The following is a 19,343-nucleotide window of genomic DNA, read 5'->3' on the forward strand; positions in this document are numbered from 1 at the left end:
ACAAAATAGTTCCACCTTGGAACACAAACTTTAAATAATTACAATGTCTGGTGTATTGTGACAAAATAGTCCCACCTTGGAACACAAACTTTAAATAAATACAATGTCTGGCGTATTGTGACAAAATAGTCCCACCTTGGAACACAAACTTTAAATAATTACAATGTCTGGTGTATTGTGACAAAATAGTTCCACCTTGGAACACAAACTTTAAATAATTACAATGTCTGGTGTATTGTGACAAAATAGTCCCACCTTGGAACACAAATTTTAAATAATTACAATGTCTGGAGTATTGTGACAAAATAGTCCCACCTTGGAACACAAACTTTAAATAATTACAATGTCTGGTGTATTGTGACAAAATAGTCCCACCTTGGAACACAAATTTTAAATAATTACAATGTCTGGAGTATTGTGACAAAATAGTCCCACCTTGGAACACAAATTTTAAATAATTACAATGTCTGGAGTATTGTGACAAAATAGTCCCACCTTGGAACACAAACTTTAAATAATTACAATGTCTGGAGTATTGTGACAAAATAGTCCCACCTTGGAACACAAATTTTAAATAATTACAATGTCTGGAGTATTGTGACAAAATAGTCCCACCTTGGAACACAAACTTTAAATAATTACAATGTCTGGAGTATTGTGACAAAATAGTCCCACCTTGGAACACAAACTTTAAATAATTACAATGTCTGGAGTATTGTGACTACTAGAATCTTTCCCTGCCTTGGGGGTGTGACAAAGAAATCTTAAACTGAGGGGGAATTCATGAACGTTTGTCAAACATGAGGCTTGCCGAGGGTTGGGCTTTCATGAATTTCCCCGAGGGTTGAGATTTCTTTGTCACACTCCCTAGGTAGGGATGATTATTTTTCTCCCATCATTTTAAATTATTGCATATCCAATCGGTGGTCAAGGCATGTTAGTATATATCCTCAAATGAAGAAGTACCCATCACAACCCCAAAAAATGCATCCCAATATCATTACACAAGAAAACAAACAACAGTACATCTTGTCATTCCTTAAAACTCTGTGTCTCATACGTATATTTAACATTAAATAACAATGCGGGAACTATCAGTTACTTCACTCAAAAAGTACTTCTGTAAGTACTTCCGGTTCAGAAGCTTAGCGTGTGAAATCTGTCATACCCTAGGAGTTGATGGAGAAATCTCTTGTCTAAAACTGGAGATAAACTGGTGAACTTATGGAGAAAAATAGTCCCACCTTGGAACACACACTTTAAATAGATATACAATGTTTGGAGTATTGTGACAAAATATTCCAATCTTGGAACACACATTAAATAAATTTATAGTGTCTAGTATTGTGACAAAATAGTCCCACCTTGGAACACACACTTTAAATACTGTAGATACAATGTCTGGAGTATTATGACAAAATATTCCCATCTTGGAACACCAACTCTAAATAGATCTACAATGACTGGAATATTATGACAAAATAGTTCCACCTTGGAATACAAACTTTAGATCAATATACAATGTCTGGAGTATTGTGACAAAAAGTATGCTATGAGCTATAAATTGGTAGATTCAACCACTAACAAAACACAATCATTGTATGAAACATATCAACCTTATGGATCCAAAATTAACCAGTTTACACATCAACCTGACTGTGATATTAATCATATATATATATAAATGTATACATGTATTTTATGACGATCTCCTTTCCTTATTAGAGTCATCAATCATTTCTAATTATTTCTAACTACACACCACTAATCAGAATTTATCACCTGCCGACAATATAAAGGTATCGATCCACTGAGTAACTTGATTGGTGTGATTTAAACTACAATCACACCATAAATACATGTAACGTGATACAATTATTTCTATTATTAGAAGCGACAACAAAATTCTTATTAATTAAAGGGAGATAACTTTCTAAAATAAACATATCAAACAGACAGCGAAAAATAAGAGTTACTTCCCTTGGACCAAAACATGTAACTAAGAATTATTTTCGATTACAAACACACGTTTCAAACAACGAAAACAAATTTATTCTATTGTTATGCTGTTTTTGACAGAACAGAAAACATATTAACTTCAAATTCACCTTAATTAATACAAACAAGTCATAATGCCCAAAATACGTTTTTGAAATATTTTATTTATTGTTTTTCAAAGGAAGATTAATATAATACCCCTGTGCAGAGACGTGTATATCTGATACACGTCTCCGCCCTGTGTCGTGGTTTAGCTAGGTTTTTTAATGTGACTTGGGCACAATGCAATTTTCGTTTGTTTTCACGTGTTTAAACTGGACGAGATAACTACTGAGATGGCCGGTGCAAAGTTACAATTAACGTGTTTGAGTAACGTGGCGCCAAAAAGATGTTTTGTTATCACGTGATCTCATACAGCTACTACAACACGGGGTAGTTGCGGAGAAATTGTGGTTCTTGCGTACTTTCCGGATGTATATTATATCTGCTAGTCCTATTGAACAGCATAAAACAAACAGTTTACCGCTGTATGATATAATCGATGTGTCAATCGCCACAAAAGAAATACATGCTAGGAGAAAACACCCAAAATCGGATTGCCAGAATTTATGAACATCATTTTTGCAACAGATCTTGCATGAAACGTGTTTTTTAGGCAAATTTCTGGACGTTACAGAAAACGAACCAAATGTTTATTTCGCAATACGAATTTACACATTCATCTTTGAGATATCCAGCATTCAATTATATAACCACAGCAAACAAATCGTTGGTAGAATTAGTTCTAAAATTAACTCTGAAAGACATTCCCATATCATTTACACGGCTTAGAAGTGTTTTGCAGACGGTGTGTGCAGGGAGTTATGATTTTAAAACGTTGGTTAATTAAATATTTACCCTAGAAAGTAAATGTCAAATTCAAACTAAAGATCTTAAAACGTTGGTTAATTAAATATTTACCCTAGAAAGTAAATGTCAAATTCAAACTAAAAGATAAAATACGTACATCCTTCTACCATCAACATAACGGCGTATTAGAGATGATTTTTAAATGTATTCGATGTGTTTGGTGACGGTATCAGGGACAATAAAAACAAACTAAATTCACCACAACCATCGTTATTGTAAGGTCTGTCATTTACTGTAGGCGTCACGCGGCCCGTGGGGTTGTAAACAGCAAGACAAAATGTTGAGTAGGAGTTAAAAGAAATACAGCTCCTGTCTTATTTGTTATTAATAATCATTATCATTTAAACAGGGACGTAGAAAACTTAATGTATGTCCCTGATTTAAACTTCGAAGGTTTATGACAATTATTTTATATATTACAAATCAATATAAGATGATATTCGATTTCAGAAGTCGACTTACTGGTTACATTATTTAATCAAGTCCTGGTCCAGCATAGTTAGAGAATTAGTAATCAGTAGCGTTGATAATTAACAACACCGCCAGCGTCCTACGTTACTCCACGACTTGGGCTGCCTTAGCTGGTTGGGCGACTACAACAGGTAAACCGGAGCATAACTAACCGAAAACCGGCAGACGGCATACTACGGAACGGATACAACGGAGACCTTCTCCGGGATTACCACAGATATAACCCGTGTCATTCCTTAATACTGGTGGATTATTCTCACTTCCCTTCAAATTCAGGAACACGTGTACTGTGCCTTTCATTTTAATTTCCAAAATTTGATTTCTCGTGTGAAATGACAATGTGATACCTAAGAAGAGTGAGCCAGAGAGAGTGTCTATTGATTTTCCCTACGTCAGTGTATAGCGGTGACTATGGAAGTCAGTTTATTTTAGCTAGCATGATGGTTGCCTTTTGTTACCGTATGTGAAAAATAGTCAAGTGTGGTGTCCACATCGATTCCTACAGAAGTGAAAAGCATGACATCTGCCATGGAGCATCATATAGAAAGCCAGGTAAGTCATTCTCACCTGTATTACACTGAACCCAGTCTGTATAACAGTTTCTCTGATGATCAGGTTTCTTTGTCACCACGCTTCACCTGATCTCATTCACGCATGTTTTCAGGTAACACGTTCACATCAAGTTGGTTGATTTGTAAGTGGATTTATATATGATTTAAAATATATTATAAATGTTTAAATTTTGGTTAATCTGATCACTGAATTAAGCGCAATAAAAGTATATCCGGGTTCTGGAGTACAGAAAGAGCAGACATGATCCCCAGACCAGGGACAGGTACTCTCCGTTAGGCCCAATAAGTTAAATTCAAATTTGCTACTGCTACATATGTGTATGTTTGAATTAATTATCTAGGTATGGATAGATAATTAATTCAGACAGTGTGGGCAAGTCTAAAAACAGTTTATAATTAATACATAGTCAGATCTGTTAGCTGGTTTAATAATACCTGTTAGTATATATAAAGCTATATGATACATGACACCAAAAGTAAGACTTGTGAACCTTTGTTAGATGTTGGGGGTAAATTCCAGGTAAACTGTCATCATCAGCGGGCCACTCATCACCTAGAATACCTGTATTTCCACCTGGATGACGTAATCCTTGTTGGTTAAGTTGATTGATATGTAACCTGTTGACTGGTAGAATATTACATGTACAGGATACACTCCACCAAAATTAATACAGTTCTGTTACCACTTCAACATTCTCAAGGTCAGGATAACACGGAGGCTTTCACACTTAATAAATGTATGTTTAAAGTATCTTGGAGCCCTGGTGTATTACTTTTTGTAGGATCTTCCCATATCAACTTAATCTGTTGAGTTTCTGATAAGATTCCTCTGAATCTGCAGTATTTGTACCCAGCACAGGAACACTCTGTTCAGTTTTAGATGTTACCAAATTCACATTGCATTCAACTTCAATAAACATCTACAACTTAATGAGTCCAAGGATCCATCTGGACTCCTGGCAGGTCAAGGGCAGAACCCACAGGTTCACTCATCAAAAAGTGTTTTTTGTCTTTTCATCGTCCCGTGGGAACACTTTTTAATATGAATAATTTCACATGCACCTTCATAACACTCATTGAAGTTTAACAACCTATACACAACTGTTTCACTATCTACAAGACACTCAGAGTCATCTACTGTCACTGGGATAGAGTTTCAATTCCTCTTTCATACAAAATAGGGTTTCCTTTCACCTACCACACAGAGATAACAGAAACTAGGGTTTCTCTCCCCATACCACACAGAGATAAGGGTTTCTCTCCCCATACCACACAGAAACTAGGGTTTCCCTCCCCATACCACACAGAAACTAGGGTTTCCCTCCCCATACCACACAGAGATTATGATTTCCCTCCCCCATACCACACAGATAAAGGTTTCCCTCCTCACACCACAAAGAGATTAGGGTTTCCCTCCCCATACCACACATATATTAGGATTTCCCTCCCCATACCACACAGATAAAGGTTTTCCTCCTCATACCACACAGAAATTAGGGTTTCCCTCCCCCATACCACCGAGAGATTAAGGTTTCCCTCCTCATACCACACAGAGACCAGGGTTTCCCTCCCCATACCACACAGAGATTAAGGTTTCCCTCCTCATACCACACAGAGACCAGGGTTTCCCTCCCCATACCACACAGAGATTAGGGTTTCCCTCCCTATACCACACAGAGATTAGGGTTTCCCTCCCCATACCACACAGAGACTAATGTTTCCCTCCTCATACCACACAGAGATTAGGGTTTCCCTCCCCATACCACACAGAGACCAGGATTTCCCTCTCCATACCACAGAGATTAGGGTTTCCCTCCTCATACCACACAGAGCACAGGGTTTCCCTTCACCATACCACACAGAAACTAGGATTTCCCTCTCCATACCACAGAGATTAGGGTTTCCCTCCTCATACCACACAGAGACCAGGGTTTCCCTCCCCATACCACACAGAGATAACAGAAACTAGGGTTTCCCTCCCCATACCACAGAGATTAGGGTTTCCCTTCACCATACCACACAGAAACTAGGATTCCCCTCTCCATACCACACAGAGATAAAGGTTTCCCTCTCCATACCACACAGAAACTAGGATTTCCCTCTCCATACCACACAGAGATTAAGGTTTCCCTCCTCATACCATACTAAGACTAGGGTTTCCCTCCCCATACCACACAGAGATTAGGGTTTCCCTCTCCATACTACAAAGAGATTAGGGTTTCCCTCCCCATACCACACAGAGATTAGGGTTTCCCTCTCCATACCACACAGAGACCAGGGTTTCCCTCCCCATACCACACATATATTAGGATTTCCCTCCCCATACCACACAGATAAAGGTTTTCCTCCTCATACCACACAGAAATTAGGGTTTCCCTCCCCCATACCACCGAGAGATTAAGGTTTCCCTCCTCATACCACACAGAGACCAGGGTTTCCCTCCCCATACCACACAGAGATTAGGGTTTCCCTCCCTATACCACACAGAGATTAGGGTTTCCCTCCCCATACCACACAGAGACTAAGGTTTCCCTCCCCATACCACACAGAGATTAGGGTTTCCCTCCCCATACCACACAGAGACTAGGGTTTCCCTTCACCATACCACACAGAAACTAGGATTTCCCTCTCCATACCACAGAGATTAGGGTTTCCCTCCTCATACCACACAGAGACCAGGGTTTCCCTCCCCATACCACACAGAGACTATGGTTTCCCTCCCCATACCACAGAGATTAGGGTTTCCCTTCACCATACCACACAGAAACTAGGATTCCCCTCTCCATACCACACAGAGATAAAGGTTTCCCTCTCCATACCACACAGAAACTAGGATTTCCCTCTCCATACCACACAGAGATTAAGGTTTCCCTCCTCATACCATACAGAGATTAGGGTTTCCCTCCCCATACCACACAGAGATTAGGGTTTCCCTCCCCATACCACACAGAGATTAGGGTTTCCCTCCCCATACCACACAGAGATTAGGGTTTCCCTCCCCATACCACACAGAAACTAGGGTTTCCCTCTCCATACTACAAAGAGATTAGGGTTTCCCTCCCCATACCACACAGAGATAACAGAAACTAGGGTTTCCCTCCCCATACCACACAGAGATTAGGGTTTCCTCTCCATACCATACTAAGACTATAGGGTCCCCCTCCCCATACCATACTAAGACTATAGGGTCCCCCTCCCCATACCATACTAAGACTAAGGTCTCTCTCTCCATACCATACTAAGACTATAGGGCCCCCACCCCAAACCATACTAAGACTAAGGTCTCCCTCCCCATACCATACTAAGACTAAGGTCTCCCTCCCATACCATACTAAGACTAGGGTCCCCCTCCCTATACCTTACTAAGACTAAGGTCTCCCTCCCATACCATACTAAGACTAGGGTCTCCCTCCCCATACCATACTAAGACTAAGGTCTCCCTCCCATACCATACTAAGACTATAAGGTCTCCCTCCCCATACCATACTAAGACTATAGGGTCTCCCACCCCATACCAAACTAAGACTAAGGTCTCCCTCCCCATACCATACTAAGACTAAGGTCTCCCTCCCCATACCATACTAAGACTAAGGTCTCCCACCCCATACCATACTAAGACTATAGGGTCTCCCACCCCATACCAAACTAAGACTAAGGTCTCCCTCCCCATACCATACTAAGACTAAGGTCTCCCTCCCGATACCATACTAAGACTAAGGTCTCCCTCCCGATACCAAACTAAGACTATAAGGTCTCCCTCCCCATACCATACTAAGACTATAGGGTCTCCCTCCCCATACCATACTAAGACTATAGGGTCCCCCTCCCCATACCATACTAAGACTAAGGTCTCCCTCCCGATACCATACTAAGACTAAGGTCTCTCTCTCCATACCATACTAAGACTATAGGGCCCCCACCCCATACCATACTAAGACTAAGGTCTCCCTCCCCATACCATACTAAGACTAAGGTCTCCCTCCCATACCATACTAAGACTAGGGTCCCCCTCCCCATACCATACTAAGACTATAGGGTCCCCCTCCCCATACCATACTAAGACTATAGGGTCTCCCTCCCCATACCATACTAAGACTAAGGTCTCCCTCCCATACCATACTAAGACTAGGGTCCCCCAACCCATACCATACTAAGACTATAGGGTCTCCCTCCCCATACCATACTAAGACTATAGGGTCTCCCTCCCCATACCATACTAAGACTATAGGGTCCCCCTCCCCATACCATACTAAACTGTGCTCACGCTATCGATCGCATTTTGCGCATTTCGCGAAATGTAATCACTAATTGCGAAAATATAATTAAGTATTTTCGCAACTTTTGCGAAACTGTTTTTAACTTAAGACATACTATAGACTGCATAAATATCCCCCTGTCGTAAATCTTTAATTCAACCACTTACGTTTTCACTAATTACATCTAACTTATCCTATGATCGAACTACATGATTAGCACATGCCATGTATGTTCCGGAAACGGAAGTACTTAAATGAATCTGAATCATTTGAGCGTTTGTTTGATGGGCAATGCTTTGTAAAGCATTTAGATAACTTGGGCAAAACATGGCAGCTGTGAACCTATGGCAGACGAATGTTTTGCCTGTGCCGCAAGCTTACGTTGCTCTAAAAACAAAATGACAATTGTCTGTTCAATGTTATTTCAACTTTCATTAATTGTATGTACAATATTATTTAGTATTTAACAAGTATGTATCATTCAATGTCTTGTATCACGAACATATTACATAAGGTACAATTCACGGTAAACTCCACGTTGTGACAGGGCTGCAAAATTATTTGTTCAGGGTGATTTATGTATGAAGCATCTATTTGGAAATGCATCTGTTTGGAAATGCTGTGAAAAGGTTATGCAGCAGATATTCTCCAAATCCAATTACTTATAATTATCACCAATATGATCTAAAGGAATAGGAACAGTCGATTCAATTTTCGCAAAAAAATAAATAAATAAAAGAAATAAAAAGTCCCAGGAACGATAAGATTAAAACATAAGTTGTGGTTTGAAAATCAAGTTGAAAATAACATTATTTCAGTGTAATCTCAAGTTTGTTCTTTTTCAATATGAAAATAATAGCAGCTAAAACACAACTGTTTTGGTATGATACACTGCTTTTTTAGTTGGTTGAATATTTTTTGTTTACGCTGAGGTAAAACATGATATTTGGCAGTATTTTGTAATTTATAAATTCTTAAATAATGAACCCTTTTAATGCCTGCCTTTACTAATAAAATAGTTTAACACATTGTATTAATATATATACATTTTGTATATCAAACAAATATGCGTGTGCTATATTTAGTTATTAAATTCTAAGAAATAACATTGTCTTGCTAAAACCATTTCTTATTTGCTAAAGAGAAAAAAGGTATTTTAGCGACTTTTGCTAAAGGATTTTTACGCCTAGAGTAAGCAGAGTAAGACTAAGGTCTCCCTCCCCATACCATACTAAGACTATAGGGTCTCCCTCCCCATACCATACTAAGACTATAGGGTCCCCCTCCCCATACCATACTAAGACTAAGGTCTCCCTCCCCATACCATACTAAGGCTAGGGTTTCCCTCCCCATACCATACTAAGACTATAGGGTCTCCCACCCCATACCAAACTGAGACCAAACAGTTTCCTGCTCCGTATCGTAAAGATTGTTTCCCGACCCGTAGTCTGACATCCCCTTATACAAGAACAGATATGGATTTAGCTTTGTCCACTATTTAGTTATAATTTCTGTCCATACATGTTCTATGAGAAAAATTGCTTTTTCATTTAAATGCATCAATAGTTGAAAAGAGATAACAAAATGGAACAAATTTTAGTTGATCCAAGTGTGTTTGTGTCAATACTGGTACCAATGGCCATGTTTACTCAGCTTTGTGAAGACACCAGGCCCCATACACCTAAAGGTCTTGTGTGGACGGCCTGCATTATCAGGAGCTAGATAACAAAATCAAACGTTTTACAAATGTCTAACTGTTCCAATATCACATATCAACACAACACTGGAATGAAGTAAACTCGGTGTGTTAAAGAGTTTCATTCTTCAGTAGTCCTCAAGGTCATGGATATATTATAGGTATTAAATGGTCGACAGTTGAGGAGAGCGAGTCACGTTAAGCGGGGTGATATTACCTGTTATTTAGTCACTGTCGCTCTCTTGGCTGTAATTCTGAGATTAGAAGTATCCAATAACACAATACAGAGATTTCCCCCAAGATTCTGTAAAGCCTCGTCATGGTGAACAAGTGTTCAACAGTCAATTCCACATTTATGTTCTCTTGTAGGAATGCTTAGAAATTCAAACTTTTCAATTTTCTGTGGTCTTAAAAGGATATCTGTACCCCACACTTACCAGAGGATTTCATCACAAAATCAGCCCAAACAGTCTGATGATTACAAAGTATGGAGATATAGTTCTGCTGACAGAAAGATTGGTATTCAAATACATATATCACAAGATAATTAGGATGGATAGGACATTTCAATTTAGAATACAATGAAAAATTTTGGTAATCAAATCAAAATATTTTAGATGATCTGTCAATTTTAGTGTTGTAATTGCTTTCTTTCCTTTATTGATATGGAAACATTGCAGTAAGTCACAATCAGTCTTACACCAGATTCTAACACAAGCAGATTAGGTAATGTACCATTTCTGACCTTGTGTGATCTGTAAAGGTTACAGGTGATTTGCCATGCCTGTAAGTTAATTGTGTAGCAATCCTGTAGTGCTCTGGGCGTTAGTATATCTAGTAAATCTTGTATAGAAAGATTACCATTGGAGATAAGTTAGCCAATGACATTTTGTTTATGTTTGGCTGGTAGGATTATTTTTAAGTTTCTGAGATTTTTAAAGATGTGAAATGTCATCAGAATATTAAAGAATACACACAAAAGATGTACCTTACTGAGACGATAACATAACATTCCTTCCCTCCACTTCCCAATCCACCCCCATACTACTACAGGTATAAAGAAAAAGACTTTTCATTTTAAGATGAGTCAGCCAACCCTCAGGTACACTTTCTATTCACCTACACTATTGGGAGGACAGATCTAGACTTAAACTTCATGTCCGAAGATGCCTCGTTGTTTCATGTCCGAAGATGCCTCGTTGTTGGGGAAAAATCTCCCTCTGGCTGGCTTGATTAAACACTGTGCTGTGTAAATGGCAACGCAATTCATTTTACAAAACATGCACACATGATTTAGCTTGTTTCACAAAGTGTGCACAGGTTGATAGCCAGGAGTTGAATTATGGCTGTCAAATGTTTGTGATAACATTAGGTCATCGTAGCAACTGTTGCCATCAAAGTGGGCGTGGTTCTGTTGAAACGGAAATATAACAATTTTGTATGAAGCCATTAAGAAAACAGTTTCACCAAATATTTATATATATATCTTAATAGTTTGTGAGTGAAAAGCAGAAGTTACATAATATAAGAAAAACTACTTTTGATAGTTTTATGGCCAAGTCCTAGTGAGGAGCATAGCTCATTCATGAATACCGTAATTTACCGGATATAAACCCTGGACATGGTCGGGGATAAGGCCACCTCCATATTTTTCTTATTTTCTCTGCATAAGCCCATGTATAGGGAAAAAGCTCATCCCCCACTTTGAATGTCTAATCCACTATGGAACACAATAATAATAAAATTAACAAAAAATATGTTATGAAAACAATTTTTTCTGTAAAAAAAATCTTTTTATCTAATAAAAACGCTATTTTTTAATGAGAACGATCTTTTTAGAGTGATCACTGATAATTTATTTTATTCTAGATAAATAACCGTCATTTAAAAGACTTAAATATTTTTGTTTTCATATTTTGAACATTTATTTTTATTACAATGCCCAATGGATTTATTGGGTCCAAACATTACATATCGACAGTAATTTCTACTCAATTTCCCAGGTGTATTACTCTTTATACACAGACGTAATTCATGCAAAATTTAATTTTGGAACTATTTGTTTGCTACAAAGTAGACATACATCATTAATAATCTGTAGTTTCTCAATTCATATTACAGAAACAAATCCAGTCATGCTACATTGTGTACGTAAAAACATGGCAGCTGTGCTTGGACTTTTGTTGCTTGATCTCCAACTTATTTGTTTTCGAAATAATGAGTCGCGATTCTTGTCTACTACACAACCAATGTCATGATGTAACAAATAAGTTATAATTTCAAACATTTCCCCCCCCCCCCCCCCTCATGCATAGGGTCTCTTTTTCAGGGATAAGCCATCCGTCATGCCCCCTGGACTTATACCCGATAAAATACAGTACCTCTTTGTAAATGAGAAAATTCATCAGATAATGATTCCTCGTCCTTATCATTGTCGACAAAATCAAGAGATAGAAAGTAAGAATTGAAATGGACCCAGTTTAGGGATAAACTAAAACTATTAATGATATTTTTTTCTAAATTCATTTCGTTTTTTGCGAAACAAAATACACATCAGTGATATACAGACCTATAGACCTAACAATATTATCACATTTACAACCTAAACAATATCTATACATTAGCCTAGACAATATCTATATTGATTAACCTAAACAATATCTTAACATAACGAATTGACCTAATAAAATATCTATACATTAGCTAAGACAATATCTATATTAATTAACCTAAACAATATCTTTACTAAATATTTGCCAAGACAATATCTATAATAATTAACCTATACAACATCTAGATACATTACTGATTAGCCAAGATATAGAGGATATCTAACAGTGTCTTCAGTAATACCAAATATATTTCACTCGTGTGGCTAATATTTTGATATTTTTCACTCGTGCGCAAAATATATTTGGTATTACTGAAGACACTGTTAGATATTCTGTTTATTACATTTTTTATCAACGAAAAACCTACCCCGTGTGCAGGCCTACAGCGAAAATTTGTAAACAAAAAAAGTAGTTTCCCCTGTCCAGGTGCTGACATATATGTCGGGCTTTCTGATTGGTCAATTATTTTGGTATTTTCTAATCATTAATTTGATTGGTCAAATCAGCAAAAGTGATATTTTTCACTAGTGAAAAATATCACTTTTATAGAATGAATAATTTTTGATATTTCACTGGTAAAAATGTAATAAAATATCTATATTACTCAACCTAAACAATATCTATACATTAGCTTAGACAATATATAAATTATATAATTATCCTAAACAATGTCTATACATTTGACAATATATATTGATTATCCTAAACAATATCTATACATTAGCTTAGACAATATATATTAATTATCCTAAACAATATCTATACATTAGCTTAGACAATATCATACTTATTATCCTAAACAATATCTATACATTAGCTTAGACAATATATATTAATTATCCTAAACAATATCTATACATTAGCCCAGACAATATATATTAATTATCCTAAACAATATCTATACATTAGCTTAGACAATATATATTAATTATCCTAAACAATATCTATACATTAGCTTAGACAATATATATTAATTTTCCTAAACAATATCTATACATTAGCCTGGACAATATGACACTTATTATCCTAAAAAATATCTATACATTAGCTTAGACAATATATATTAATTATCCTAAACAATATCTATACATTAGCTTAGACAATATGATATTTATTATCCTAAACAATATCTATACATTAGCTTGGACAATATATATTGATTATCCTAAACAATATCTATACATTAGCTTGGACAATATCATACTTATTATCCTAAACAATATCTATACATTAGCTTAGACAATATATATTGATTATCCTAAACAATATCTATACATTAGACAATATATATTGATTATCCTAAACCATATCTATACATTAGCCCAGACAATATCATATTAATCAACCCAAACAACCTTGTTCTATACATTAATTAACCTAAACAGTACAGACTGACCTAAACAATCTACACACTATTAGTTGGATATATTTTGATTACTAGGCAGTACTTCTCTCAGCTGACCAGTGCTGGTCCAGGTTATCTGTACCTTTGTGTACCTGTCGGAGTAGGTAAATCATTCTAGACTACAGGTCAGCTGCCTCTATGTAACCAGACATGTCAGTAGATTCATCAGTCATTGTTTGTGTGTGGGCTAGAGGGTGGACATATAGTATTGGAGGCTGGTCAGGGACACGGGAGGTATATAGGACACAAACATAGACACCGTTACTGGTATAGTATCCTCGCGATGCTTACTCCAATGTCCCAGGGAAGATATCCATACACTTATAGATACTTCTCAACAAGGGTGATATCGGGGACTACAACATGAGGGACACATACTCACATTACATACTTAACTTTCTTATTGCATTTCATGAAAATTTTTGCGATTACAAAGACCTTCACAACAGTCTGGGTTCACACTTAGACAATGAGTATATAAAAATGCTACTGATATGTTTGGCTGATTTTGTTTAACGTCCTTAAAACTGCCAGGGTCATTTAAGAATGTGCCAGGTTTTGGAGGTGGAGGAAAGCTGGAGTACCCAGAGAAAAAACACCGTTCTATGGTCAGTACCAGGCACCTGTGCCACATGGGTTTCAAAATTATGACCCAGAGGTGGAGGACTATTGAAAAAGTGTCGAGACACCTGAATTACTTGGTCATCCCACCCCCTCTATTGATATGTAGGAGATATATATTAGATGTATACATCAAACATATTCTTAACACTTTAACAGTAAACAGCTATGATCTACATCCTCAATTACCTCTGTAAGAAACTGTGACAATACAGTCTATATCATTGGTATAACTCATACCTTATGACCTTCAACACAAAAAGTGAGAAATATACACACAACTGTCTATTTTATGATTGAGCTCTGTCAACAAGAGTACTAAAACAACAAGGTATAGATATATGATAGCAATCTTGCTTTTTACAGGGCACTAGGCTAATTGACCTACATACCATTGCAGTGTGTCAGCTACCAAAAGTAGGCTACTGTTATTCTCTGGCCCAAATCTTTTAAATATGTACCTGTATATGTTAGAAAATTTTAATCAACTATGTCACTGCAAGATAAGTCATTTAATAAGCTATAAAAGGACCAGGCCTGTATGGCTTGAGTAATGTCTCTGTCACAACAGCTAGCTGACACCTTGGATGGAGCATATAAGCTTTTTGGCTATGAATGAAGAGAAGATGATTATCATGCTGGAGACCGGGGTTTGATTTCTATCAGGTTTTCCTAGTTCGTAATAGATTGTATATAAATGTTGCTGTATCTACAAAGGTGAATCTATTTAAGCATTTGTTTCTTCTTGGGACATGGGCAATTGCAAAGTCTGTGGTATTATTTGGTCACAGCAATGGCCTCATTTACAGGATAGGAGCTGAAGCATCATGGCACACTTTTGCTCCATATGACTGATTTGTCAATCAAAGCAAAGCAAGGAGGCAACGAAATTTGAGTCATTAGTTTCTGTTTGATTTTGTACTATGTATACCAGAATGTGTACCTATGGTCTTTTTTCCATGTTAACATTGTTTGTGAGTTCATAATGATTGCTTTTGATGCATTTTCTGACAAGACGAAAATGGTTTCCTTCTCAACTCTGTGTTACATCATTCTTACTTGTTGTCATGGAGACTGAGATAGGACGGGCACGGACTATAGTATCCAGATTTTGCTGTAGAATTTTAGTTCTGTGTATTTTGATCTGGTATTTATATCACCATCCTCTGCTAGATCTTCAGGGTCACTCTTTCGGATGTCTGTTGTATGTCATTCTCAATAGCCTGTATGTGTCATGGCTCTGTACATCAGTGGTTCTGTTTCCAAGTTTAACTCTGAGAACATAGACTTTGTTGTTTTACAATGATCAATCAGGTGGCTTCATTTACATAAAGTGCATAATATTGAATTTTCGTCGATGCCAAAATATGAGAATTAAAGCTTCAGTGTGACTTGGGTCACTTACGATGTTTCAAATTAGCTTTGTATCGATATTACCTAGTCATGCTTTTAGAACAGCAAACCTACAATGATGAAGCATCAGAACATACATGGTTGTCATCATTGCAATACAATATTTTGTACCTTTGTTTTACATAAATAAGAAGGGAAACCAACTATATAGAAGAAAGTAGAATATACCAGTTGGAACCTGGATTTAGGAGTCACTCCTCTTCTTCATTTGTTTGGTAGCGATGTTTTCAAGAGGGCTCTGTATCCACTAGGGATCCCCCAGGAGCCTAGTTAAGATGAATTACAACATACATATGATCTTAGCATGATGTTGGTTCTTGGAGAATTCTCCAACTGAAGATTTTCCCATATTGGGAAATTCTTGAGGTGAAGAGACACCCTGTTGTCTTGTATGGACTTAGTCAGTTCCATACTTTATTGAGGTTGAGAGACACCATGTTATCTTAGTTAGGACTTAGTCAGTTCCATACTTTATTGAGGTTGAGAGACACCATGTTATCTTTGTGAGGACTCAATCAGTTCCATACTTTGTTGAGGTTGAGAGACACCCTGTTATCTTTGTGTGGACTCAGTCAGTTCCATACTTTGTTGAGGTTGAGAGACACCATGTTATCTTTGTGAGGACTCAATCAGTTCCATACTTTGTTGAGGTTGAGAGGCACCATGTTATCTTTGTGAGGACTCAATCAGTTCCATACTTTATTGAGGTTGAGAGACACCATGTTATCTTAGTTAGGACTCAGTCAGTTCCATACTTTATTGAGGTTGAGAGACACCATGTTATCTTTGTGAGGACTCAATCAGTTCCATACTTTGTTGAGGTTGAGAGACACCCTGTTATCTTTGTGTGGACTCAGTCAGTTCCATACTTTGTTGAGGTTGAGAGGCACCATGTTATCTTTGTGAGGACTCAATCAGTTCCATACTTTGTTGAGGTTGAGAGGCACCATGTTATCTTTGTGAGGACTCAATCAGTTCCATACTTTGTTGATGTTGAGAGACACCCTATTATCTTAGTTAGGACTCAGTCAGTTCCATACTTTGTTGAGGTTGAGAGACACCATGTTATCTTTGTGAGGACTCAGTCAGTTCCATACTTTGTTGAGGTTGGGAGACACCATGTTATCTTAGTTAGGACTCAGTCAGTTCCATACTTTATTGAGGTTGAGAGACTCCCTATTATCTTAGTTAGGACTCAGTCAGTTCCATAATTTATTGAGGTTGAGAGACACCCTATTATCTTAGTTAGGACTCAGTCAGTTCCATACTTTGTTGAGGTTGAGAGACACCATGTTATCTTTGTGAGGACTCAGTCAGTTCCATATACTTTGTTGAGGTTGAGAGACACCATGTTATCTTTGTGAGGACTCAATCAGTTCCATACTTTGTTGAGGTTGAGAGACACCATGTTATCTTTGTGAGGACTCAGTCAGTTCCATATACTTTGTTGAGGTTGAGAGACACCATGTTATCTTTGTGAGGACTCAGTCAGTTCCATACTTTGTTGAGGTTGGGAGACACCATGTTATCTTAGTTAGGACTCAGTCAGTTCCATACTTTGAGGTTGAGAGACACCATGTTATCTTTGTGAGGACTCAGTCAGTTCCATACTTTGTTGAGGTTGAGAGACACCATGTTATCTTTGTGAGGACTCAATCAGTTCCATACTTTGTTGAGGTTGAGAGACACCATGTTATCTTTGTATGGACTCAGTCTGTTCCATACTTTGTTGAGGTTGAGAGACACCATGTTATCTTTGTGAGGACTCAATCAGTTCCATACTTTGTTGAGGTTGAGAGACACCATGTTATCTTTGTGAGGACTCAATCAGTTCCATACTTTGTTGAGGTTGAGAGACACCATGTTATCTTTGTGAGGACTCAATCAGTTCCATACTTTGTTGAGGTTGAGAGACACCATGTTATCTTTGTGATGACTCAATCAGTTCCATACTTTGTCGAGGTTGAGAGACACCATGTTATCTTTGTATGGACTCAGTCAGTTCCATACTTTGTTGAGGTTGAGAGACACCATGTTATCTTTGTGATGATTCAGTCAGTTCAATACTTTGTTGAGGTTGAGAGACACCATGTTATCTTTGTGAGGACTCAGTCTGTTCCATACCTTGTTGAGGTTGAGAGACTTTGTATGGCCACAGTCAGTTCCATACTTTGTTGAGGTTGAGAGACACCATGTTATCTTTGTGAGGACTCAGTCAGTTCCATACATTGTTGAGGTTGAGAGACACCATGTTATCTTAGTTAGGACTCAGTCAGTTCCATACTTTGTTGAGGTTGAGAGACACCATGTTATCTTTGTGAGGACTCAGTCAGTTCCATACTTTGTTGAGGTTGAGAGACACCATGTTATCTTAGTTAGGGCTCAGTCAGTTCCATACTTTGTTGAGGTTGAGAGACACCATGTTATCTTTGTGAGGACTCAGTCAGTTCCATACTTTGTTGAGGTTGAGAGACACCATGTTATCTTAGTTAGGACTCAGTCAGTTCCATACTTTGTTGAGGTTGAGAGACACCATGTTATCTTTGTGAGGACTCAGTCTGTTCCATACTTTGTTGAGGTTGAGAGACACCATGTTATCTTAGTTAGGACTCAGTCAGTTCCATACTTTGTTGAGGTTGAGAGACACCATGTTATCTTTGTGAGGACTCAGTCAGTTCCATACTTTGTTGAGGTTGAGAGACACCCTGTTTTCTTTGTATGGACTCAGTCAGTTCCATACCTTGTTGAGGTTGAGAGACTTTGTATGGCCACAGTCAGTTCCATACTTTGTTGAGGTTGGGAGACACCCTGTTATCTTTGTGAGGACTCAGTCAGTTCCATACTTTGTTGAGGTTGGGAGACACCATGTTATCTTAGTTAGGACTCAGTCAGTTCCATACTTTGTTGAGGTTGGGAGACACCCTGATATCTTAGTTAGGACTCAGTCAGTTCCATACTTTGTTGAGGTTGAGAGACACCATGTTATCTTTGCGAGGACTCAGTCAGTTCCATACTTTGTTGAGGTTGAGAGACACTATGTTATCTTTGCGAGGACTCAGTCTGTTCCATACCTTGTTGAGGTTGAGAGACACCATGTTATCTTTGTATGGCCACAGTCAGTTCCATACTTTGTTGAGGTTGAGAGACACCATGTTATCTTTGTGAGGACTCAGTCAGTTCCATACCTTGTTGAGGTTGAGAGACACCATGTTATCTTTGTATGGCCACAGTCAGTTCCATACTTTGTTGAGGTTGAGAGACACCCTGATGTCTTTGTGTGTTAGTTCCTTAGTTTGAAGTGTTTAACATTTTCCCCATTCCATTAGTTGTATTAGTGGACCAAACCTTACCTAAATATATTGACAATGGTGATTGGCTTTAGATATGAGG

General features: G+C 37.7%; 1 protein-coding gene across 2 annotated transcripts in view; it reads left to right on the top strand.

Moving 5' to 3' along the window:
* The first annotated feature begins 3,488 nt into the window (after positions 1-3,488).
* LOC117316687 overlaps positions 3,489-19,343 on the top strand; it is a 75,835-nt gene continuing 59,980 nt past the window's right edge. For both annotated transcript variants that reach the window (XR_004529973.1, XM_033871426.1), the window contains exon 1: positions 3,489-3,930. Coding sequence is in view for 1 of the 2 variants with exons in the window: in XM_033871426.1 (XP_033727317.1) it covers positions 3,895-3,930 (36 nt within the window). In the remaining variant the exon portion in view is untranslated. The remainder of the gene's footprint in view (positions 3,931-19,343) is intronic.

The sequence above is a fragment of the Pecten maximus genome, chromosome 2 (genome assembly GCF_902652985.1).
Source record: "Pecten maximus chromosome 2, xPecMax1.1, whole genome shotgun sequence".
Taxonomy (NCBI): domain Eukaryota; kingdom Metazoa; phylum Mollusca; class Bivalvia; order Pectinida; family Pectinidae; genus Pecten; species Pecten maximus.